Source organism: Nansenia antarctica (assembly GCF_963989245.1).
Source record: "Nansenia antarctica genome assembly, chromosome: 2".
In the NCBI taxonomy this organism is placed as follows: Eukaryota; Metazoa; Chordata; class Actinopteri; order Argentiniformes; family Microstomatidae; genus Nansenia; species Nansenia antarctica.
The window spans coordinates 11,739,398-11,766,255 of NC_137675.1; the positions used below are offsets into that span (position 1 = coordinate 11,739,398).

The 26,858-nt window shown below is 45.8% G+C and overlaps 1 protein-coding gene across 1 annotated transcript; it reads left to right on the forward strand.

Annotated features, from left to right (window-relative positions):
* Positions 1 to 1,701: 1,701 nt before the first annotated feature.
* hap1 (huntingtin associated protein 1) lies at positions 1,702 to 26,784 on the forward strand (the record flags this gene model as incomplete). Its single annotated transcript, XM_080522688.1, has 15 exons — positions 1,702 to 1,976; positions 2,929 to 3,117; positions 17,414 to 17,490; positions 18,611 to 18,727; positions 18,974 to 19,071; positions 20,656 to 20,764; positions 21,027 to 21,105; positions 21,351 to 21,481; positions 21,584 to 21,658; positions 21,984 to 22,195; positions 22,513 to 22,761; positions 23,000 to 23,352; positions 23,631 to 23,846; positions 24,822 to 24,924; positions 26,337 to 26,784. The coding sequence occupies exons 1-15, from the start codon at positions 1,922 to 1,924 to the stop codon at positions 26,782 to 26,784; spliced, it is 2,511 nt and encodes an 836-aa protein (XP_080378814.1). The 5' UTR covers positions 1,702 to 1,921.
* Positions 26,785 to 26,858: the final 74 nt, after the last annotated feature.

Consider the following 26,858-nt stretch of genomic DNA (forward strand, 5'->3'; position numbering starts at 1 on the left):
GGGGGGGGAGTGTCATTATCATATGTCTATTGAGTGGGTGTGTAACGACATGCAGGCAGCTGGCCTCAACAGTGTGTGTGTGTGTGTGTGTGTGTGTGTGTGTATGTGTGTGTGCGGTGGTTTTGTTAACCTGTTGTCCTCTGGGGACATACAAAGCTTTATAATGTACCTCCATCATAAAAAAGCCTCTCCCAATGAACGATACCGTACTGAGCCCCCCCCCCCCCCCCCCCCCCGCAGCAACGCCCCCCCCCTGGCAGCCATTTTCTCTATTGCCTCACGTCATCGAGACACTACTCCCCCACTGTAATACATACCAGGCATAACAATGAGCCCGCCAGCCTCCACTGACTTCACCGTGTTTCTGAAAACAAGTGTTCACGCTAACGAGAGAGCCTGCCTGTCTCTCCTGATGAAGCCGTATCACGTTCCCCAGCGTGGAAGGCAGGAAACAGAGGGGCCATTGATCCGTCCTGTAACTGATATTGCTTGTGACAATGAGCCTGTCCTCCGATTTCTACCTCCGCCAGCCTCCAGCTGATCGGAACACCCCACGGTCCATTATTCATTCATTAGCATGACATGTTGAGTTGTTGAATGTGATATGGGCTTATGGACAGAGAGAGGGAGAGAGAGACGGGTGCTCTTGTTAGCTTTAAACACTCTTTTCTTACATAGTATTATTATTATTATTATTAATAATAAGAAACCTTTATTTACACAGGGTGGGGGAAGGAGGGTGAATAGGGGGACTGTCATTCTCCTATGTCTATTGAGTGTGTGTGTGTGTGTGTGTGTGTGTGTGTGTGTGTGTGTGTGTGTGTGTGTGTGTGTGTGTGTGTGTGTGTGTGTGTGTGTGCGCGCGTGTGTGTTTGTATAAACACTATGAAACAGCCTTCACTCCTCTTATTCTGTGTGTTCATAGGCTGTTAGCTACTAGCTAGCATGAACTTGAGATGTTCTACAGTAGGTCAAATGTAGACCTGGAGCATATGCTGCCCTCCTGTGGCTTTGTTTGGTAACTGCAGGGGTTTAAATGTCATGTGTGGTGTGTTAGGAGCTGTAAAGTGATCTGTGTGTAGCCTTGGGCCGGGGTAACTCTAGGCTCCTAACCTGGAGAGGAGAACACAGGCGGGAGAGAGAAGCCATGTTTTGAGAAGCATGTAGTCCCGTAGTACATGGCTTCTAATCAGGGGAGGCTGGTGGGGGTAGAAATCGGAGGACAGGGCTGATGGACATGCTGTAAGGCATGGACATTCCTGCCTCTAATGTAACAGATGTTATGGTGGTTATGTCTGTTTCTGATAGCAGAGACTGTATCTAAACACACAGCTGTTTTATATCTCATATGAGACTTCTGTTACAAGACCAGACTGGAATGAGGATGATCCTTTTCATCAGTGAGAATGCAAGCTTATGTTTTTTCCCCTCTCTCTCTCTTTCTCCCTCCTTCTTTCTGTCTCTCCCTCCATTTCTCACTGTTCCCCCCTTCTCACTCTCTCTCTCTTCCCTCCTATCTCTATCTCAATTCTCTCTCTCTCTCTCTCTCTCTCTCTCTCTCTCTCTCTCTCTCTCTCTCTCTCTCTCTCTCTCTCTCTCTCTCTCCCTCTCTCTCTCTCTCCCTCTCTCCAGACCAGTCTGAGCCCCAGATGTCCTGTCAGCGTGCGTTCTCCTGATCCACAAGGGGGCACCAGACCCCCACCCCTCACCCCCTCCTGAGCCCACCATCACCCTGAACCCCCCCTCCCCAGCCAAGCTGTCCCACCCTCCTTCCCCTCCCTCCCTCTCTCCTCTCCCCTCCTTCTCCTGGCCTGACCTCTCCTCCCCGGACCCCTACGCGGCCCCATCCTTCTATGGGGGGCAGGGGGAGGCGTCGGGGGGCCTCTCCTCAGAGCCCCTGCCCCTGTTTACGGACCCTTCCATGGACCCCTGGGAGAGAGGAGACAAAGAGTGTCAGGATGTGTCCACGCTCACTGGTAGGTCCAGTTACATGTAAACTGTACAGTTGAAGTCAGACGTTTACATAGACTTAGCTTGAAGTCATTAAAACACACTTTTTAACCACTCCACAGATTTCATGTTAACAAACTATACTTTTGGCAAGTCGGTTAGGACATCTACTTTGTGCATAACACAAGTATTTCTTGTTACTTAAGAACTGAAAAAGCGTATGCAAGCAAGGAGGCTTACATACCTGACTCAGTTACACCAGTTCTGTCAGGAGGAATGGGCTAAAATTCCAATAACTTGGATTAAATGTCGGAAGGAATTGTGAAAAAACTGAGTTTAAATGTATTTGGCTAATATATATATAACCAGTTGATGGAATTTTGGCCCATTCCTCCTGACAAAACTGGTGTAACCGGAGAAACAAGTAAAACAAGAAAATAAACAAAACAAGGGCCTTCAATTTCAAATATATGATATCCTCCATAAGTAATGAAAGAGGAAGCATTTTGTCTTCTTTTAGCTCTGTACTCAAATCAAACAATGATGACTATGCGGTTACATTAGTGCTTTTTTTCAGATTGGTTTCACTATTTAGAAATTATAACCCTTTTTATACATAGTCCCCCTATTTCAGGGTAACTGTAGTTTTGGAAAATTGTCTTGACAGTTTGTGCATGTGTTCATTTCCCTTTAAGCCAGGGGAGCCTCCTCTATGTATTTCTTACACCAATCTATTCCTTGTGATGCCCCTGTACCTCCAGTAGAGGGCAGCAGAGACCTACAGTCAGTCTGATATCAGTCATGAATTCTCTGTGATTGAGCTCTGCCTCTTTGTTCTCTGTCATTATCTCCCCTGCCACGCACACACACACACACACGCACACGCACACGCGCACACACACACACACACACACACACACACACACACACACACACACACACACACACACACACACACACACACACACACACTCTCAGAGCTGTGTTCAGATCTGCCGGAGGTGGAGATCGTGAGCCTGCTGTCTGAGGGAAGGCCCAACTACACCCTGCGGGCGGACTGTATGTTTGGGTACGACCATGACGACTGGCTGCACACCCCTCTGCTGCCCCCGGAGGCCGCCATGGGACTCACACACGACATGATAGAGGAGACGCTCAAGTACTTCTGTGAGTCCCACTCTCTGTTTGTTGTGTCAATAATAATGAACGGTGTTGTCAACTCTGGGCATGGGGTGTTTTGTGCAGGGTTTTGTGCAGGGTTTTGTTCCATGTACTGTAAGCACGGCTTCTAAAGATGACCGCATTGATTGAGCTTTCAGGGAAAGCAATTGGCAGGAAAACAAATATATATATTTTAAATATTCTATCTCTCTCTCTCTCTCTCTCTCTCTCTCTCTCTCTCTCTCTCTCTCTCTCTCTCTCTCTCTCTCTATCTATCTACAGTATATCTCAAAAGTGAGTACACCCTTTAGATTTTTGCAAATAGTCTGTCATATCCTTTCAGGGGATAACACTATCTTAATGAAACTTTGATATAACTTAAAGTAGTCAGTGTGCTGCATAGTGAACATGTCTAAATTGTGCCCAAAGTGTCAATATTTTGTGTGACCACCATTGTTATCTAGCACTGCTTTAACCCTCCTGGGCATGGAATTCACCAGAGCTGCACAGGTTGCTTCTGGAATCTTCTTCCACTCCTCCATGACGACATCACGGAGCCCACGGATGTTGGACACCTTGCACTCCTCCACCTTCCTCTTGAGGATGCCCCACATGTGCTCAATTGGGTTTAGGTCTGGAGACATACTTGGCCAGTCCATCACCTTAACCTTCAGCTTCTTCAGCAAGGCTGTTGTCATCTTGGAGGTGTGTTTAGGGTCATTATCATGTTGGAAAACTGCCCTAAAAAACGGCCCAGTTTCCGAAGAGAGGGGATCATGCTCTGCTGCAGGATGTCACAGTATATATTGGAATTCATGTGTCCCTCAATGAAATGCAGCTCCCCAGTGCCGGCAGCACTCATGCAGCCCCAGACCATGATGCTGCCACCACCATGCTTGACTGTAGGCAAAACACATTTGTCTTGGTACTCCTCACCAGGGTGCCGCCACACACGCCGGACACCATCTGACCCAAACAGGTTTATTTTGGTCTCATCAGACCACAGGACATGGTTCCAGTAACTCATGTTCTTGGATTCATTGTCTTCAGCAAACTGTTTGCGGGCTTTCTTATGCATCGGTTTCAGAAGAGGCTTCTGTCTGGGGTGACGGCCATACAAACCGATTTGATGCAGTGTGCGGCGTATGGTCTGGGCACTGACAGGCTGACATCCCACTTCTGCAACCTCTGCAGCAATGCTGGAAGCACTCGCACATCTATTTTTGGAAACCAACCTCTGGATATGACGCTGAGCACGTGGACTCAACTTCTTTGGTCGACCCTGGCGAGGCCTGTTCCGAGTGGAACCTGTCCTGGAAAACCGCTGTATGATCTTAGCCTGTGCTGCAACTCATTTTCAGGGTGTTGGCAATCTTCTTATAGCCAAGGCCATCTTTGTGAAGCGCAATAATCCATTTTTTCAGCCGCTCAGAGAGTTCCTTGCCATGAGGTGCCATGTTGTCCAGCATTCAGAGAGAATTGTGCCCAAAACACCAAATTTAACAGCCCTGCTTATCATTTACACCTGAATCCTTGTAACACTAACGAGTCACCTGACACCAGGGCGGGAAAACAACATAATTGGGCACAATTAGGACATGTTCACTATGGGGTGTACTCACTTTTGTTGCCTGCTGTTTAGACATTAACAGCTGTGTACTGAGTAATTTTCAAAGGACAATAAATCTATACTGTTATTCAAGCAGCACACTGACTACTTTAAGTTATATCAAAGTTTCAGTAGGATAATGTTATCCCCTGAAAGGATATAACAGAATATTTGTAAAAATCTAAAGGGTGTACTCACTTTTGAGATATACTGTATCTATCTATCCCTCTCTCTCTCTCGTTCTCTCCTCTCTCGTTCTCTCCTCTCTCGTTCTCTCCTCTCTCTCTCTCTCTCTCTCTCTCTCTCTCTCTCTCTCGCTCTCGCTCTCTCTCTATAGGGATGAGATTACTAAAAGTATGTTTTCAGTCAATGGACACCTGTATTGTTTTCAGTCAATGGACACTCGTACACACATTACACCTAATCTGAGCCCTGCATTTAAGAATAATCTCATCCTCTACTGCCCCTATCAGCTCGTCCATATGCTGTGGAAATGTAGTAATGAATTGGAGGAGGAAGATAGATCTTTAAATGTACAGGACAGTTTATGCATCAGCCTCTGTAGCGTTCGCAGAAGAAGAGATTGTCAATGGCATAAATGCTCTGTAGTAATAAAGTTTTACAATGGTGAAATGTGTCCTGATATGTTTCATCAAATTCAGGTTTCACTGGACAGTTATCTTGAAACACAAACAACGACAGAAGCAACACACTTGTCTTTCAAACAGATCTGTACCGTAAACTAGTGTTGAAGATATAACTGACTGAAGTTGTGTCTTTTTAGGCATTTAGCAGGCGCTTTCAGCCAAAGCGACTTACAATAAATACAGTATATCTCAAAAGTGAGTACACCCTTTAGATATTTGCAAATATTCTGTCATATCCTTTCAGGGGATAACACTATCTTAATGAAACTTTGATATAACTTAAAGTAGTCAGTGTGCTGCTTGAATAACAGTATAGATTTATTGTCCATTGAAAATTACTCAGTACACAGCTGTTAATGTCTAAACATCCACAAGTAGTCTAGCCACAGAAAGTGATACAGGAGACAGAAGATACAGGATGCAGTAGAGCAGCTGTCCCAAACTGTTCCCTGATTTAAAATTGGGGTCCCCTGAGAAAATCTAACTTACCTCTATGATTTGATAAATAAGACACAAACATTTGAATTTTGTATGGAGGCAAACAACGTCTATGCATTGAACCTGTCACCTAATTAGAGCATCTTTTAGTCGATTAAAACATTGTCAACAGTGTCATTATTATGTGTTGGCATAGCCTGCAATCATGTTCTTGGGGTCACAGGTTAATGTTTAATGTAAATTTGTGGTCGCAAGACATAAAGGTTTCCCTATGTGGCTACTGTACTGGACTACTGTATTACACACTTAGTAGAAGGAGCCTCCACCCCCCCTGTGGTGTTCCAATGGGGAGGGGCCTAATCCCCTCCCTCCCCTCCCAGTCCCTTCCCTACATGCTCTGGGGGGCACAGATGCCAAATGCCGGCAAGCCGCTTAGCCGCGTCGCTAGTACCCTGCGCTACTTACCTCTAATCAGTTTCCTTCTTGACACTCGGGACGCCTGACCTGTGGCATCACTAACACATATTTTTCCCAGAGAGGGTTAGGGTTAGGCTTAGGGTTAGGGTTAGGGTTAGGCGTAAGGCCCAATACCGATTCTCTTTTCTACCACTTCGGCTCGTTTTGGAGTCACTCGCTTTGGAGGGCCTCCGAACAGAGCCACAAGCCGTAGTGGTTCCCCGGGGGAAATGGGACAACCCTTCACGACTAATACGTCATCCGTAGTGTAATGAATGGGTTAATTCATAGTCAGGACGGCGCATGCGCCTAAGAGAGAGTTCGTGATATACCAGTAGGTGACTGACAGGTGTCGAGAGAACCGAAGTAAACTGGTTATACCTTTGTTGAACCCAGACTCAAGTGTCTTATTATTCTATGTCCAAGTGACATTACACGTAGTATCGTAGAAAAGCATTGACGCTCGCGATTCATTCACAACTTGAATGAACTTGAACGCTATCAATCGATCAAACAAGTCATCAAATAAAAAAGAACAATGCTTCATTATCAGACCATGACAGAATAAGCTCTAACCTGTATGAAACCTGTGCTCCTACCCTGCCAGTCTGCACTGATATAGGACAACAGTGCAACAACTTCGAGGCTGAACTTTAGTTACATTTATGGCGTCATATGCCATCAAAGGGAAACATGGAAAAATGCATGACTTGATGATTTAATTTTATGACGTTACGAAATCCGATGTGACAGGAACGATGGAGAAACAGCCGCTGTCCACTGCATTAGTTAACTACATGTCCTTGATGAGTCTCCCGCTCACTGCCCTCCATCAAAAATGGCACATAGTACTAATACATATAATAGTACATAATAACAACTGCTCGGATTAGATTGCCAGTTGTTTTGGTATAATAACAACTATAGCGTCATATACCACCAAGGGGGGGAAATTCGCGCCTATCATTCTGTCAAACACCACAGGTAATAATTTATTTCTAAATAAACATGATTGTACATCTCTGAAATGGAAATCGCGCTGTGCTTGACACTTCCATGTGACTGACGTCGGGGCAGCGGAACACGGTGACTGTCAGCCTGTGACAAACGCGCAGATATGAGTGCTCCGGTCTGTCCTGCTGGCTCCGGTGTCCTGGCCGCTGTCCTGAGCGCGCTGGACCGTGGAACTTTCTATGTTAAGCATAGGCACAGCACCTTGACATAAAAGCGATTTCTTTTGTTATGCTTGTTATAAAGAAAGGGTCTATAATGCATTGAAATAACATTAAATTATGTAACCCATCAACAATATTACATAATAATAACTGCTCGGATAGGATTGCGGGTTGTTTTGGTTTAATACGTGCCATAGCTTTTAATAAAACATGGAAATAGATCATGCGCGTCTATCATGCACACATCAGCGTTAGATAGATAACTTCACATTAAATATGTATCATCATCCGCTGTCAAACGGCACAGGTAATCTTTTATTTCTAAACAGGAATGTACATCTCGATGTGAATCGCGCTCCTTATGGGAAGGCTGTGCTTGACGCTTCCATGGGGCGCTCCTGCATAGGCACAATATCGGCATAATAGCGATCTTTTTTTGTTATGCTTGTTGTAAAGAAAAGGTCTATAATGCATTGAAATGACATTAAACTAAGATAATACGATGGTTATCATAATTTTTCAAGTCTTTAATTACAAGTAATTCCAGAAAAAGTAAATGACATTTCAGGCTCGCTTCCGTATTACGAGAGCGAAAATAACATTTCTGTAGATGTTTCGCAATGCATGCCGGAAGGGAGTCTCATGGCTCCGAATCGAAGGAGGGTCAATATTTTCTCTAAATGGAGCCATGGAAAACCCTAACCCTAACCCTAGCCCTAACCCTAAATGAGTAATGAATTGGGACGCCACTACGGCTACACGTGAACGCGCAAAATGGAGCCGTAGGGGTGAAAACGGAGCCGGAGTGGTGAATTGGGATTCACCCTAAGTCTGCCCTGTTCCAGAGGTCTTTAGGCTAAATTGTCCTGTTTTAGAATACATAGCGTTCAACCACAGACTCAAGCCGAAGTACAATGTGTTCCTCTCCCTGTTAGGGGGGTAGGATTGGCAGGTTGGCATGATATGGCGCGGTTTATTTACTAAACGCTCACTTAATAATGCATATGGCCAGAGGGGCTAAGTCAGTGTCAACTGCCTTTTATTATTGTCCCTACATCTTAAAAGGGACACTTCACCCATTTTTAACATCACATTCATTATCTCCAGCACCATACTGTACAGTACCTGAGTGTCCATATGTGAAAAAACTGTGCTGGAGGTAACGAATGTGACGTTAACATTTGGTGAAGTGTCCCTTTAAGAGTAGGGACGCTCCTGTGTCCTGATAGACTGAGGGTAGTCGCAGTACCAGTGTGCCAGGTTGGCATCAGATTGCACGACATACTCTTTATAATGCAGGACTGGCAGTACCCTGCCATAGAGGGTTAACCTGCCACTCTGGCCTCTCACAATGCTCCACTGTCAGCCTCTACCTCTTCAACTCAAGCCCATGTGGTTGTCCGTCCGTCTGAAGTGCAGGGATGTACCTTGGTACCTCGCTCACGCGCATACACACAGATACACACGCACACGCACACACACACACACACACACACACACACACACACACACACACACACATACGAACACACACACAGACACAGACACAGACTTACCGTACTGAGAGTCCTTTGTCCCTCCCCCCCTATCTGGTAGTTTTTTTAATTGTCAGCATAAAATCTGTTGCAGCTGTGAGCAAGTGTTTTAGTTAGTTATGTGGCCTCTCTGTGTGGGTGCGAGAGTGTACTATGTGTTATCTTCTTCTTCTGGCCTCCCTCTGTGTCCCTCTGCGCTTGAAATGTGACAAGTCAGCAGGAATCCTCAGACATCCCTGTTTGGAGTATAACAGACATTGCCATACAGTACCTATCTTTATCATGTCTTTTCTATATCATGTTTTATATCACTATTTGCACTTCTGGTTAGATGCTAAACTGCATTTCGTTGTCTGGTACTTGTACTCTGCACTGACAATAAAGTTGAATCTAATTCATGAATCTATGAGGTGGAGTTCTATCCTCTCTTATAGAGGGTTTGTTGTTGCCTAAGAGCTGAACGTGCCTGGTCTCACTCTCCATATGGAGTCATGATCAGAGCCTATCTACTAGTCAATATGACTCACCTTAACATAAATCAATCTGGGTGTCAGATTGAAGGTCTTTGAACGGTTATGGTGTTGTTTTTAATCAGGGTGGCACTGCAGTTCCAGGGAAATAGCAGGTGGATGTTATGATACAAGGCGGCCATTGACCTCTTAAGGACGCGTGTTCTTGTTTTTAGTCAAACATTGAACAGTTACAGTGAAATCTCCTCTCTCTCTCTCTCTCTCTCTCCCTCTCTCTCTCTCTCTCTCCCTCTCTCTCTCTCTCTCTCACTCTCTCCTTTGTTTCACAGGCAGTGCAAATATCACACACCTGCCTTTGTCAAGTGCTTTTTTGTGTCAATATTGACTCTTTCTCCCTGATAGCTGTGTTTTATTATCCATGTATAACTACAGGAACTGATATGCATTAGTCCAGGTCTCAGTGTGATAATGTTGGCTCTCCTCCTTGAACCTTCTGCGTTCTGTCCTTAACTTGACATTAGCGTGACATAACCTGTGTTATACGCAGTCATAACAGCTACATTAAAGGTAGACACTTGGATGTGACTTGACTCCCTTGACGCTGAAAAGAGAGCAACTTTCATCAAAGATATTGTAGTGAACAAGAGCCAACGTGAGCACCCTGCTGGGTTCACTGCCCTCCGAAATCAGATTTAGTCCTGACTGAATAATGTCATATCCTCATGTCAGTTGTTATGACTGCTTATGTCACCGGTTATGGCATGTCTATGACCGTGCAAAGTCAAGTTAAGGGAAATGTTACCAACTGCGGCTCATTAACCTTTAATATAACCTTTAACCTTTAATGATTACGTTTCCATTGTGTTCCTGGGCCCTGAGAGTCCACGGAACCTTTTGTAGGCACAACCTGATTCTTAATGGAATAAATCAGTTAGTTTGGTTGAAGAATGCGCCGAGATCTAATTGTATCTGTGTTTTTAGGAGTTGGTTTGTCAGACTAATGCATTGTGTTGGTTGGGGGGTTATGCAATGTTGGTTTAAAGTTGTGAGCACGGGGGAGGTAACGGGATAGGGGGATGTGTAAAGGGAAAGCGAGGAGAAGGGAGGGAGGGAGGGAGGGAGGGAGGCGGTGAGCTGTCCGTACCCTTGCGTGCGGTAGATGACCTGAAAGAAACAGTCTGAAGGTGAAATATTGATGAAGTGGAAAGTGAATTATTGATTTTGAGGACACTTTGGTGCCAGGGTAGGGTAGCAACAGACAAGGCACTCGTTGATTGGAGGAGTGGTGATGAAGATGATGAGGATGATGATGAGGGTGATGAAAGTGTGTCATATGTATTTGTTTGTGTATTACCAGGATGTACCACTGTATGAATAAAAATGTATTTATTTATACAGTATATCACTTTCACACACATACTCACACACACTTGCACGCACTCACTCACACACACACACACACACACACACACACACACACACACACACACACACACACACACACGCACACACACACACACTCTCAGAGCTGTGTTCAGATCTGCCAGAGGTGGAGATCGTGAGCCTGCTGTCTGAGGGAAGGCCCAACTACACACACACACACACATACACACACACACACACAAAACACCCAAAAGACACACAGACACACACATCCTCCCTAGACCTCACAATCTCCGTCTGTATTTACAGTATCAGCTTTGCATATCCCCTCGATATGGGGGGTGTGGCGCATTCTGCACCAGCAGTACGTGTGCAGGGACACAGCAGCCATACGGAACGTACCATCTCACCCTGCCACACGGGGGTGGAGGGACTTAGTGCACTCTCCTTTTAAACCAGATTAGTATCTAAACTCTGTTTCTATATCACAACATCTCACTGCTCTATATAGAGTTTTCATTCGAGGTCGTGGTTAACCATCGATTTGAGCGTTTAGGGCTCCTGCTGCGGTGTAGATTCCTCCTCCACCCCTCCACTCCTCGTCTCCCACAGCCCAGTGTGGCCAGGTGGATAGAGGCTTGCGTGACGACGACACACGGACCTCCTAGTCTGACGGATTACATATTAACACCCAGGAGTTGAATCTCTTCTCTCTCACACACCCACACACACTCGCACAGGTTCACACACACACACACACACACACACACTCGCACACACACACACAGATACCAGCTCATTGTGGAATGGGCGTTGAGAAACAACAGAGTACTGGATCGGAACAGTAGAACGGATAGATAAAATCAAATAAAAAAGGATTTTAATGGACGGAGAAATGGAAGAAACCTTCTCTCCGGTGGCCATGGAGGTGTGGAGCTCTTCATTGTCCGAGGAAGAGGAGGACAGGAGCTTCGGGAGTCTCGAGGATGACGAGGAGGAGGTGGAGGAGAGGAGGAAGAATAACAACAACAAGAACACAGAGGTCCTGTGCAGGGAGCTGATGCAAGGTGAGGGAACGAGGGAGGAGAGGGAGGAGAAGAAACACGAGAAACACAAGAAACACGTAGAAGGACAAGAAGAAAAGAGGATAGAGGAGTGGTAAGAGAGAGAAGGAGAGGAAAGGGATTAGGAGACGTGAGGGAATGGAGGATGGACAAGAAAAGAAGAGAAACAAGGCAGTAAAGGTGGAGGCAAGAGGGAGGAGAGAAGGAGGGAGAAATGGGTCTGCAGGGACAAGGCTTGGAGCTGGTTCTGCAATCATAAATCCGTTTTTTGGACAGTCGTTTTTGCTGTGACGTACTACGGTATATACTGCAGTAATACAGACTGTATTACAGACTGCACATTGTACTGTGCAATGCTGTCCTGCTAAGGACAGCATTGATGAACAGCTGCTGTATCAGAGTGGCTCTGGGCTCTTTGTTTTATGAATGGTTTGATGCAGCATGCATGCGATGATGTCATGCATAGCACACACGAGCATGGTTATTGATCGTCAGTGTATGTGAGTGTGTGTGTGTGTGTGTGTGTATGACTGTCTTTGTATTTGAATCAATATCTGTACAGCATACATTTCCCCATGCAGATTCTGAGCTCTCGATGGCAAATGTATTGTGTTTATTTAATATTCAGTTCACTGTGCATATGGGTTGCCAATACCGAATATACTGAGCTTGCATCTCTCCCCCAGTGTGTGAAGGTTACCTTGTGAGTGTGTGAGTGTGTGAGTGTGTGTGTGTGTGTGTGTGTGTGTGTGTGTGTGTGTGTGTGTGTGTGTGCGTGTGTGCGTGAGTGTGTGTTCAGCAGCAGCAGGGTGGGCAGTGATGAATTGTGTCGCTGTGCCTTTGAGTGTCATTGACTTTGGGCTGCAGTGGCCAGTCGTCACAGACTAGCTCGGTCTACAGGCTTACCAAGATGAAGGTCAAAAACACTGTCGTTCTGTCTACTTGTCCTGGTCTAGGGTGATGCTTTGCAGGGTTATGTGATAAAATCGTCTTAATTCAGTTTAATTTAATTGGCTAATTGCCCTTTTGTCTTCAGATGAACATACATTTTATGTTCTATTTCCAGTTCACTGAATACAAATTTGACCCCAACTATGTTAATTGACCATTTTGTTCTCCTGTATAATACGGTGCTTGGTCAAGAGTGGTTAGAATGTGGGAGGTGTATTAATTATCATGCCCCAGATTCTCACCCATTACATTAAACTGGTAATTAACTCTCAATGCCTCTGGCAAATACTCTGTATGCTGGGTTGTGAGTAGCCTTTTACAGCATATGATATGGAAATAATGTTATTTATCAAAGAATATCCTTGAAAGACACATAGGCAATGGCACTAGTTTGAAAATGTGACACAGTTTAACCTTGCAAAAAAAATAAAACAATGTAATCAAATTAATATTAATTTATACTCTCAAGATTTTAGATTTCAGCTTAGACGGATTCCTCGCTTTGATACTGCTCCTTAGTAACAGCCTTTCTCAGTTGGAGCATTTCTTTCTTTCTTTCTCTCTCGCTTCTTTCTTTCTTCCTCCGTCACTCCGCAGCCTCTGTCTGAATGGGCAGGCTGGCACCCTCTTTCACCCCAACACTGCGACTGGCACAGACCCAGAACACCAACCCACGGTACATTCTAGAACATCTAGAATCTATGCTAGAATTCGAGAATCTGCTCTCTCTCTCTCTCTCTCTCTCTCTACATATGTGTATTACACAACTGTATTCATATAATTGGATGATTCATGGCAGAAATGCAGTACATCTGTTTGTACAGGACTTTGCCTTGGGCTTGATGGCATGGAGGTAATCTGTACTGTGTAACATTGCCCTGCCACGTAAGGGATTAGGTAATGTTGCTGTAGGTCCTCAGGCTACAGTTACTGCACTTCACAGACTAAACCTTTTGACCAGTGGAGGCTGGTGGAGGCTGGTGGAGGTAGACATCGGAGGACGGGCTCTTTGTAATGCAAGGAATGGTATCAAACACGTGTGTGTGTTCTGCCTCCACCAGCCTCCCCTGCTTTTACAATAATAATAATAATAATAATAATAATAATAATAATAATAAGAGTTTCTTATCTCAATGGTTGTTGTCGACATTCAGGCTACGGTGGAACTCATTGATGATGGCTGCTGTTATAGATTCTGAAGAAGTGTGATTCATTCATTCATTCTAGGAAGTCATTATTTTTTTTATTTTTTTTAGAGACTTTAGTTGTTGAAGCAGTGAACTGATGCCTTTTTAGTCTGTGAGGAACACAAACACACACACACACACACACACACACACACACTCACACTCACACTCACACACACACACACACACACACACACACACACACACACACACACACACACACTTGTGACAGTTTAAGACCTATAAATAGCCTCAAGGGGGCTCTTCTCATCTTAACACACTGTCCCCTAACCCTCATAGCCCAGAGAGAACTCTGGGAAGTCTTGTACAGTATCCTGATGAACACAGCTTTGGATCAATAAGGATAAGTAGGCTATAGAATCAGGATCAGCTCTTTCTGTCCCAGTCTTGTCTAATCTTCACACCACAACAAATATTCACCACAACATACGTCATAAACAAGTCTCTCTCTCTCTCTCTCTCTCTCTCTCTCTCTCTCTCTCATATATATATATATATATATATATATATATATATATATATATATATATTCATTAAGTAAATACAATACAAATACAAAAATGTTGACGATGTGTCTACAAACTCAGCTTTTATGTGTGACAACAAAACCAACATGTTTCTGTTAAAGCATTCGCCAGTTTCCGAATCGGCTAATAAGCTTTTTTTCCTCTTCAAAGTGGTCTACAGTACGTAGCTTACTGTATATAGCCAGAGCTCTTGATGGCTATCCTGTGCTTGAATGACAGAGGCTAAGGCTGCATTCGTAAATTCGCTCTGAGAGCGCCGGAGTGCACACTGGGTTCAACGTCATAAAGGGACCAAGTAATTTGATTGGACGAGGCATTCCATGAGTGCTGATCAGATTTCCAGAGCGAATTTACAAACGCAGCCTAAGCATGCTTAATAAGCATGTAGGCTACCCCCACACAGTAACCAATAGTACAATTAGATTGGCAAGAAGCAGAACAATTAGCTAGTTAGCCTTTGCTCAGTGAATACGGCTATTTTGAGAATGACACTATTAGCAGTTAGCCTTTATTCAATGGAATTACTAATGGTCAATTAGCTAGCTTTGGTAAATGGATTAACTACTACTATTAGCTTTTATTCTTTTTATTATTGGACAAGGCTATTTGCATTGTTGTACCAGAGGGACTGACCCTAACCCATCTACCGCATTGAGCCACAGCTGAATTGAAGCTGATCCCAGTTCAACAGTGTTAAAACATTTTATATCTACATGGTCTCATTTCTCCAGTGGCTAGCGGCTAGCTAATCTTGTTATTGGAAACAGGAGAGTTGATTCACTTAATGAAATCTGTTATTGTGCAGGCAGAAAAATATAAATATTTTCATTCTACTTTTGCTGCTTTGTGTCAATGGTCATCAAGACAAGTACGAGGTCACCCTGTTTATGACATTTGGAGAGCATTTCTTGGAGGACAGAATACCAATGTGTCTGATAGTCCTTTCTTTCGGTATCTACTGCGTAGCCTGCGCTTTGTCTTTTATTTTGGTGCACTGGAGGACCAGTTCCAGCAGGTCTGTGACTAATTGACGGCGCAGGGGTCGGGTTGGCACTCTTAAGTGCTCTTCTGCCCTCCGTCTGCCAGTGCTGCATGTAGAGGAGACGGTGGCAGCACTTACTCAACTACCCGCAGAGCGCTTGGCCGCAAGACGACAGAACGAGATGTTCCCGAGATTACGGCCCCTTTTTTACCTCCCTCTTTCTCTGCCTCTCTCATCTTTGTCTGTCTCTTTTTCCGCATTGCAGACACTAGATCACCTCAGACCAAGGGCACCCTCTCTCTGGTTTATTAGGGGTTTCAGTAGATATACAACTGAGCCTCTGTACAGTAAACAGTGCCAGTTTAGGCCAGGATTTACAGTATGTTCACCATCTCATTCCATTAAATGATTAGCTAGTGGTGCTGTTGCACTGTCACCATGTTGTCTGGCCAAGCACAACCCCTCAATCGAATTACTACAGTATAAGCTACACCAGCATGTCAACAACCTTCAATAATGGAATTACAATATCTCATACACCTAGATCTCATTCACTTAGTGCCCCAGGCTGACTTTGAAACCAACCAACCAATCAATCAATCAATCAATCAGTTTGTATAGCACTTTTTACAAAGACAATTGTCTCAAAGTACTAACAACAACAACAACAACAAGCACTCTAAACAATACAAACCAAGGTGAGATGATGGGCTAACATGATTGGGAATGGTTGATGATGATGATGATGATGATGATGGCTCTGACATGGATGTATGGGGGCAACGTGATGTTGTGTTTACTGTATCTACCACGGTACATGCTTGAGGTGCTGATGATAATAAAACACAACCTTGCAACAAATTCATGTTTCAAGTTTGGGCTCGGAAAACATACTGTATCACAGTATCCCAAATGGTGCGTCGGCACTCTGGAACAATTTGCCGGGAAAAAACACTCCTGGGTTGGGGGGTTATGACTGGGGATCTACTAGAGCTGGAAACGCTGTTTTGTGATAGCTTCTGAAACTTACGGGAATTTTTGCCACCTTACATAAGAATACATACTCAACCTTTTAGTTGAGCCAATGTGCAAAGAGAGAGAGGGTGAGATATCTCGCTAGCTAGGGAGGACCTTAGCCAGACTTATCCAGATGAAGGGGATCAGTGTAAGAGGCTCAATGCCAGACCAGGCCAGGAGTGGCTCACTGACAACATGACGAGATGTGGTGTGGTGGACGTTACCTCAGATGTGGTGTACCTCAGATGTGGTGGACGTTACCTCAGAGACGTTATTTGAGGCGGTCGACATGGAGCTTACTTACAGGAAGACGGGAAAGGGATAGTTACTCTTAACCTTTCACCCCTATTAGAGCTTTCATTTTCTGGGTGGGTCAACGACACTGTTCTTTAATGGCCTGTACTGGTCAATAAGGGGAATTTAACTACTTATCTGTCCTCGGAAAGAGTTGTCCATCCTTGGCTAATCAAACTGGGGCCGATGTGGGTGCCACTTCACCTGTGGAACCTCCGCCACAAATGTCACATGTCGCAAACAAGAACGTACCTACCTCCACCCTGCTTCTCCTGGTGTATGTCCCCACTGTCAACAAAGACGGACGTTACTGTATGGTTGTCTCCCTCTATTAAAAAGCAGTGTATTATTAACCTGCTCCTCTCTCCTTCCCCTCCCTGCGGTGCTCAGAGCAAGTGGGGCAGGTCACTCAGATGTACCACCGCATAAAGACCGTAGCTTATTTATATTTATACAATATAACGATATATATTAACCAGTCATTCTCTCTCTCTCACCCACTCCCACCCTCTCTCCCTCCCTCCCCCTCTCTCTACCCCCCCACAGTGCTGTGCTCGGACCGAGTGGGCCAGGTCACTAAGACGTACCACGACATCGAGGCCGTCACCCACTTACTAGAAGAGGTAAGAGGGACAGGCCACCACACCACACTCAGCGGAAGAACAGGATTATGGGGGATTAGCCTAACCCTAACCACTGAACTGACCTTGGTGAACTGTGTGTAAACATACCCAATAATAAGGTGTCAGTTAATAAGTCAATAAACGTCAGACTGATGTATCTGTTAGTATTTTTTTGTATAGCTAGAGACCGTCTACTGTCTGTGGATGCTTTTAAACGAGGCCTTAAAACCCACCTTTTTAATAGAGCCTTTTTTTTTGCCTTTTAATTGAAAATGTTTATTGTTTTATCTTCTTGTTTTTAATTGTAGCACTTTGAGATTTCTTATGTAAAGTGCTTTTATAAATAAAATGTATTATTATTATTATTATTATTACTGTCTCTGGGGAAACCAGAAATGGTACACCAACCAAGCTTCAGTTACATAATGAGTACACGTCAAATCAATGTTTTCAGCATTGTGAGCATTCTCGAAGGGTGTGTGTGTGTGTGTGTGTGTGTGTGTGTGTGTGTGTGTGTGTGTGTGTGTGTGTGTATGTGTGTGTGGGTGTGTGCGCGTGTGTGTGCACGTGTGTATGTCCGCTGCAGTCTATTTATCCTGTTCCAATATCAATATTAGGCTGCCCAGCATTAACTCAGATAACTTTGCACCGTTCACACACACCCACACACACACACACACACACCCACACACACACATACACACACATACACACGCACGCACACACAGATAGCTGTGCAACACAGATGACAGATGACAACTTCATCAGCACAAAGACTCATTGTTCAATGTGTTTTCCTCCCCTCTCAATGTTTTTGTGTGTATCGCTACCAGTTGTAACACTGTGTTGCAAACCACTAGGGTAGGTCTGAGGGCAAAGATTATTCCACCAGGAGGGTGTGTCCCATTTCAGAGTGGTTTAAGTTCCTTTTCAAATACATTCTAAATACATTATACATACAAAACATGTGAGAGTAGACAGGACTGTAATTACATTCCGTACATAAACAAATGTATAAATAACAACACTAATAACTAACTAAACCACCACAAAATCCTCAGCTTGAACTCTTAACTAGCTCAGTAGCGCTATTCTCATCAACCAATCGTCACCCTTGCAGAAAGAGCGGGACCTCGAGTTGGCGGCCCGGATCGGCCAATCGCTGCTCAAGCAGAACCGGGAGCTCACAGCACGGAATGAGCTGATGGACGAACAGCTGGAGGTCGCCAAGGAGGAGGTATGGAATCACCATGGAAACCAATATTCACCAGGGGAGGCTGGTGGAGGTAGAAATCGGAGGACGGGCTCATTGTAAAACATGGAACGGAGTAAGGACTGGTACGTTTGGTACCATGCATTACAAGGATCCCGTCCTCTCATTTCTACCTGCGCCAGCCTCCCCTGAGTTAGGCCTGTAGGAATGATTATTTCCTGATCTACCGTACAAACACTCTGACCCTGGGTCTCGGTCCCTGTTCTCCAGATTTCACAGCTGCGTCATGAGCTCTCTATGAGAGACGACCTCCTTCAGCTGTACGCCAGCACGGAGGAGATAGAGTCTGCCTCCGACTCACGCTCACTGTGAGTACACACACACACACACAGAGAGATCTGCACACACAAACACACACATACACACAATTGCAGGGCTTAAAGTTCTCCGGCACGGTGCCGGATTTCCGGCGCGGGGGAATTTTGAGCAATAAAATAAAATAAAATCACATGCTATTTCTTTACATCGTAATTTAAAGAGTCATCTTCAGCAAAGAGACAGTTCCGCCTACCAATGGTATCACATTGCTCAAGCCAACCAATGACTTCTAGCCAATCGGAGGCAGAGTAGTGGGGCGGGCCTTAAGAAGTTTGAATGAGTGTAATGTTAGCTTGTAGAGACGTTCGCTTTTAGCAGCCCGCTAACTTTAGTAAGAGTCTATTAAAATGGAAGCCAAGTTTCTTAAACCTTGCTCATACAACAACCTTGCCGGGAGTGACGGCTACAGGTAGCCTACCACTTCATCTTCAATGGCCGACCGTGTTTGCGAGCAAAAGATCTGAGTGTGCGCGTTTATAGCTGAACATGATCTGTCTTTCACAATGGCTCAGCCACTCGTCGGTTTGTGCAAGAAGCTATCAGAAGACAAAAATGCACTGACAACGTTGATGTAGATCTATTGATCTATTGTTATAGTGATAGTGGCTTAATAAGTGATGCAATCAGTTTGGCCTTAAGTGATTTAATCAGTTTGTTCTTTTAAAGACATCTAAATATATTATTTTATTTTGTATTGAGTATAAAACAGTATTAATGCATTTTAACATTGAGACATATATGTTGTATTGACTATAAAATAGTATTAACACTACAACAGCCGTACCTATTTTACCTACTAGTAGAGCCGCCTTGGGGGTCAAATAGACCCCCTTTTTAGAATGTAAATCTGCTATTTACTGTAATGGCTAAAAATGCTCTAACGTGTCTTCCTGTTATTCCTGTGTATAATCAGTATATCCTAAGTTGATTTGTTCCTGTACTAACGTCATAGACTAAAAGGTTAACAGTATGTTAACTGATCTAACTGCTCTGGAGTTCTACATGAATGCAAGTTTGGACATTGTGTTCGCAAACTATTTTGATTAAACCTTATTAACGAGTAAATACTGTGTACCATCTTGTTGGTTTTCCTGTCTCACCTGAGGACCGACCGTATGGTTACATTTCCATTACATTACATACAGAGATCACTAGAGAGCGCTTCTTTTTTAGCCTGCCCTCCGACACAGAAAAACTACAAAACAGCTTTACACTATCTTACCTTAAGTGATTTTGAAAATGTAAGGATACTGGGTGGTAGAACGCACATATCTAGGAAAAGTCATGAAAGGAGGGTGCTGAAATTTGATCGAGTGCAACGATATACATTTTTCTTTACTCACAGGGGTCACCGTGACCCCTCACGGCTCTTCTAGTGTTAATGCATTTAAACATTGAGACAAGAAGCTGTCTTCTGTACCCGCTCTCCTATCTCAAACTGTGACCCCCCTCCCCAATAAAAAGTTTCAGGCACAGGGTTTTTCCCACTTTAAGCCCTGCAATTGTCATCAACTTCAAGATGTTAACACAAAGCATTTTTCCTAACGTTCTCTCTCTCTTTCCTGGTCTTACAGCATGTGCAGGAACGAGTCGTCCTCGTCACTCAGTAGCTTAATCCATTATGACTTCCTCCAAAATAAACTCAAGGGTCTGGAGGAGGAGAACATCAAGTTACGCACAGAGGTATGCTAAGCTACAGCTACATTGGTTACTGTACTACGAGTCACTGAAACGGACAGGAACATGCTATTCGCTAACGATATTGCTCATTACAATGCTAGTCGTGTTACAGCACAGGCCAATGAGCCTGCGGCCTGATTCATTGAAGTGGATAGAAACTAATTATGAATGATTTTCTGCCACAGGCCAAAGAGTTTGTTACCACTACAGTGGCATTGACTGTAATGAGGTGACTGATGCTAATGCTAGTGATGTTACCCCACAGGCCAATGACCTGACGTCAGAGACCACCAACTATGAAGAACAGGAGCAGGAGCTGATGATGGTGTGTGTGGAGGAGCTCAGTAAGTACACTGTCATTGTTAATCATTCATAATTTAGCTTATATAACAATAATTCATGTTACTACATGTTAGGTACAAGTTTGTGGATTTAAGGGAGGGAGGATGAATTAGTGGGTTTGGTATATTGCATGTGTAGTGTTTATTAGTAAAGTTGTGTTGTGTGTGTATATATAATATATTATTTTATTCGCTCTCTCTCTCTACGCCCCCCTCTCCCCCTCCTCCTCTTACTCTCCTCCCCCCAGCCTCAGTGAACAAGCGGGTGGTGGACCTGTCAGATGAGCTGGCCAGGAAGGTAGAGGACTCCCTCAGACAACAGGAGGAGATCAGCTGTCTGCTCGCCCAGATAGTCGACCTGCAGGCTCGCTGCAAAGGGGTGAGAGAGAGAGAGAGATACATCCACACATACATAGAGAGATGGACGCCCACACACACACACACACTCACACACACTAACCCAGTTTGTCTGTTCATCCAGCTCACCTCTGAGAACGAGGAGCTTACCCAGCACGTGAGTGCCTCGCGGGAGAGCCAATCACAGCTCAAATCAGAGGTAAGTCCCGCCCTCTCAGTTTATGCCACTATCTTTAAATCAGTGCCATCCATTGACGATCCATTGATTATGACCCAATACAATATAACGCCATGATACGATAGAAACAGGAGAATGAAACAGTTGTCCCTATGGCTGATCTAAGGTCAGTTTCTTAGTATACTCCTAAATGATTAAGATTGATATTCAGGAAAGGTAAGCTGATCCTGCACAAGTGCCTCCTCAGCTTAGATACAACGTAACCTGGAGCCTGTACATGATAGCGTTACCCCCCCACCCAGTGTCAGTGATGGTTTGACTGACCTGTGTCTACCTCTGGTGGCAGCTGCGGGACTTGCACGACAAGTACTCTGAGTTAGAGGACATGCTACGGGAGGCCAGAGAGGACATAAAGAACCTGCGCAACAAGAGCGTGCCCAACAGCACGGTGCAGCGCTACAGTGCGCTCGCCGCCGTGTTCCCCATGGACTCCCTGGCAGCCGAGATCGAAGGGACCTTCCGGAAGGGTCTGGACACCCCCGCACCCACCGAGTACAAGTGAGCTATGATGAGCTATGATGTCATTGTTTCGAATGTCAATCACAGCGATAGTAGTTCATCGTTTTCAAAAACGGTTTACCCTAGGTTGATATATCTATCAAACTGACATTTTACCAAAGATATCAGAGTAAACTAAAGCATGAAAAAGAGGATGTGCTTAGGAATTAAAATGATGTGAAGTTCAATCGAGTGCGACGCTTTAGATACATCTGGGTCATCTTGTCATTCAAACCGAAATGTTGAAGGTCGCTTGTGATGTCACGAAAACCACACACTCATCGCACACACTCGCTGATGTCGTCTTATCGCCATAGGAACCACCCGTGGCGCGTGTTTGAGACGGTGAAGGTGGTGAACCAGGCGGCGAGGCTGCGGTCGCGGTGCCACTCCCCCGGCGGCGGGTTGCCTGGGTCCAGCCCCGGGTCGACCCGCACCAGCACCCCCAGCCACACCAGCACCCCCAGGACCAGCTACTACGGCTCAGACAACAACAGTCTGACCCTGGAGGACAAGCTAGCTGCTGCTGCCACCGCTGCCGGCCTGGGGCAGACTGGGGACAACAGGTGTGTGGCGGGGGTCAGAGAGAGTGTGTGTGTGTGTGTGTGTGTGTGTGTGTGTGTGTGTGTTTGTGTGTGTGTGTGTGTGTGTATGTGTGTTTGTGTGTTGGGGAAGGTCTTCATGTTTGTAGTAGACAGGTATTCATAGACATGATGGACCCCTCCCTCTTCCTCCCTCCCTCCCTCCCTCCCTCTTCCTCCCTCCCTCCCTCTTCCTCCCTCCCTCCCTCCCTCCTCTCCTCAGTGTCTCTGGTCCGAAGCGTCTGGGCCAGCCCGGCACCCCGGGGGGTCAGGACCTGGAGGCCGCCCTGCGCAGCCTGTCGGCACGGCAACAGAGCCACGCCTCCGAGCGGCCCTTCTTCGAGGTGGAGCGCGAGCACAAGCTCCGGAAGCTGGCGGCCCAGGACGGCGAGGAGGAGGAGGGGGAGGAGTCCAGCGGGTTCCTGACGCCCAACGACAGCTCAGCGTCGAGCTCGGCGGCGTCGACGGGGACCAACTACTCCAACGGAAGCTCCCAGCATTCCTCGGGGTCGTGGCTGTCGGGGGGGTCGAGGTCCTACCTGCCGGACCGGCTGCAGATCGTCAAGCCCCTGGAAGGTGAGGCGGGAGAGCCTGTGTGTGTGTGTGTGGGTGTGCATGTGCGCGTACCCAATAGATTAAAAGAACATAGTAAAGAACATACTTTAAATATTAAATATACATGGAACATATTAAACATACGTACTCCACCCTCCCCACATCATACAATATTCAATGTCATCATGAATAATACACTAGCAAAACAATGATGTCAAGATTTTCAAAACATAACAAACATATTAACCCTCTCCCCAACTCCCCCCGCCCCCCTCCCCCTCCCCATCGTCCTCCCCCAGGCTCTGTGACCCTCCACCACTGGCAGCAGCTGGCCAAGCCCAACCTGGGGGGCATCCTCCAACCCCGGCCGGGGGTCCTCACCAAAGACTTCAGGGAGCTGGAGGTGGACCACCTCCACGTCTACAGCCTCAACGACCTGGAGGAGGACGAGCCCGACCTATCACAGCTCTCCGTTGGCCTGGCCGCCGCCACCGCCACCGCACACGGCACCATGGGTAAGAGAGACGAGGAGGATGACAGAGGAGAGAGAGGAGGATGGGTTGTGATGTCACAGGGGCTTGGGATAGAGAGATATGATTGGTGGGTTGTGGTTGAGATGTCACAGGGGTTAGGGGAGAGAGGGATGGGATTGATAGGATCTGATGCTTGGATACACACACACACACACACACACACGCACATCAAACACTTTGCATTGACACACATTAGGGCAGGCAGAAATCGGAGGACGGGCTCATTGTAATGCATGGAATGGAATGAGGAATGCATTATTAATGCGCCTGTCCTCTGATTTCTCCTCCACCAGCCTCCCCTGACACGCACAAACACTGTAGACACATCACACACCTCAACATTCCCCCGACATGCCCTACCATTCCTCAGCTCCCTTTACTCACCTCCCATTACATTTACATGTTTACCATTTAGCAAGCGACTTAGAGATTACAGGGACAGTCTCCCTGGAGTAACTTAGGGCTGAGTGCCTTACTACTGGTGGTGGCCCATAAGTGGTGGAGTTCCAAGGTGAGATTTGAACTCCTGACCTTCTGATCACCAGTCAACTCACTATCCACTAGGCCACCACTACCCCATCATCTGGAGGACATATCCTCCTGGGGGTAGATGATTTTCTTATTCCACTTATGGTTCATAAGTTATGTTTTTTGTATGTATACTGTAGCAAAACATGGGTCCAATGCATATGCAGGACAAATGGATAGATTTACATTTAAGTCATTTAGCAGGCTCTTTTATCCAAAGTGACTTACAATAAGTACATTTGTCTAAAGTAACTAAACAACCATTAGCTAACTAAAAGTGCCATCGGTTATTTAAAAGAAAGAAAGAAAGTTCAGGTAATACTTGAATGAATCAAGCACAGCTAATTTTTTGGGCCAATGTATTTGACCCAAATTGGGTGTGTAGTTGTGTAAAGTGTATCCATTCTCCTCCCTCCGCCACTCTCACAGTCACTCCATCCGGCCCCAACCTCCCCCAGACTCCTCCCACTCACCCCATCACCACCTGTCGGGTCCACCATCCCTCCCTTCTCACCCCTCCTTTCTCCACAAGGTAAGATCACACCCACACATCTATTTATCCTCTACCCACTCATCTCTCATTCATTCATCCATTGGTTTAGATCTCTTTTATTGTCCATGTATTCAAACAAACAAGGTTACAATGATCTACATGTTGTGTGTTGGGGTAGTAGACAGACACAGCAAGATGATCTTGTCATGTTCGCTTTACTTCCTACAAAACATACTGTATTTTCTCTCCAAAGGTGACTAGACACTAGTATGGGCATATTTCAGTCTTCCTTCCTTCTTCCCTACCCTCCCGTGCTCTTCCTCTCCCTTTTTCCTCATCCTCTCCTGCTCTCTCTCTCCCCCTAGTGGCAGGAAGAAGTGGTCCAGGGTCTTTCTCCAACTCTAAAAGAGGCCCCTTAGGCAAAGTAATATTCAACTGGCATCGACAACAGGCAAGCAGTGGGAATGCTGAGGAGAATCGTGTCTTTCTAACCCTCTAACCTAACCAGGGGAGGCTGGTGGAGGTAGAAATCGGCATGCATGGGACGGAATAAGGAATGGTGTGAAACACAAAGTGTATGAGCCTGTCCTCCGTTTTCTACCTACACCAGCCTCACCTGGACCTAACCTATTCCTAACCTAACCTAGCCATGCCCCCATGCTAACTCTAACCCCCCCCCCCCTCCCCAAACCTCAGCATTGCTCTGAATGACAGCTGCTAACACGCAACACTACTTCAGGACTGAATGCACTCTCAGCATAGTTAAACAACGTAAACAAAGTAGGGTCTTCAAGGCTTTTTAATAACTTCTGAGTTTTGAAACCTCTCTGTTTAAAGCCAGTTCAGATGAAAAGGTCATCCGCCGATTCTCCTAAAACAACGTTGGTCACATCAATCAGACTGTTTGGAATTGTCTCGTCAACGGACGTCTTTTTAATATGGACTGCCGTTTCTAATCTTTCTCTACACCGGCGCTTGGCTTCTCAACTTTGACTTCATTTTCTTTTTCATCCTAACAATGTCCTGACTCTTAGGTACTGTACCCTGCATGACCCACCAGATGCTATTCAGCCCATGCTGACTGACTCACTAACCTCATCTCTAACCCCTGACCTTTAACCTCTGATCTCTACAGGCCCGGCCCTGGAGTTACTGTTACTACCTAAACCAGGGGAGGCTGGTGGAGGTAGAAATCGGAGGACAACGGACAACAAGTCCATCCATTACGATGAGCCCGCTCTCTGATTTCTACCTCCACCAGCCTCCCCTGAACTAATCTAAGTACTTTGAACTAACATTTCATACGTCTTGTATTTGTTTACCGTGTGTAGAAAAAGAAATACAGCTAAGTGTCGGATTTGCTGTTTGATACGGGTGAAGTTTTTGATTGGTTTTGCGTGATGTCGAAGCTCAGTTTCTGATTGGTGGTGTTCTCTTTGTGTGCCACGCAGCCTTCACCCTCGCAGCCTGCCCGCTTGTGGGAACTGTGAGCCTCTGAGCGCCTCCACGCCTCATCGCTACGGCAACACACTCCCCTCCCTGACCCTGACCCCCCCCTCCACCACCTTGACCACGACCCTCCCTTCACTAGGACTGCTGAGGCTGCTGCAGGAACAGGGCATCACCGCCTCGACCCAACCCCTCATGTACCCCTACCACACACACCTCACCGCCCCTGCTCACAGTCCCACCTTGGGGAAGGAGGGGAGGGGTGCAGGAGCGTCCTCAACGGAGGAGGAAGTGGAGGAGGAGGAAGAGAAAACGAACATTTTCAGTTTCAACCTGATGGAGAAGCTACATAGTCTGGGGCTTCACAAGGTGGTGACCAGAGGGGTGGTGGACCCTGAAGAGGAGGAGAGAACAGACAGAAAGGCCCTCAGACACCCCCCTAAAGTCTGAGATGGACCGTTCCACCACCAACCCTCCTCCTCCTCCTTCTGCAATAGTCACAAAATGGAGTCTCTGGAGATCCA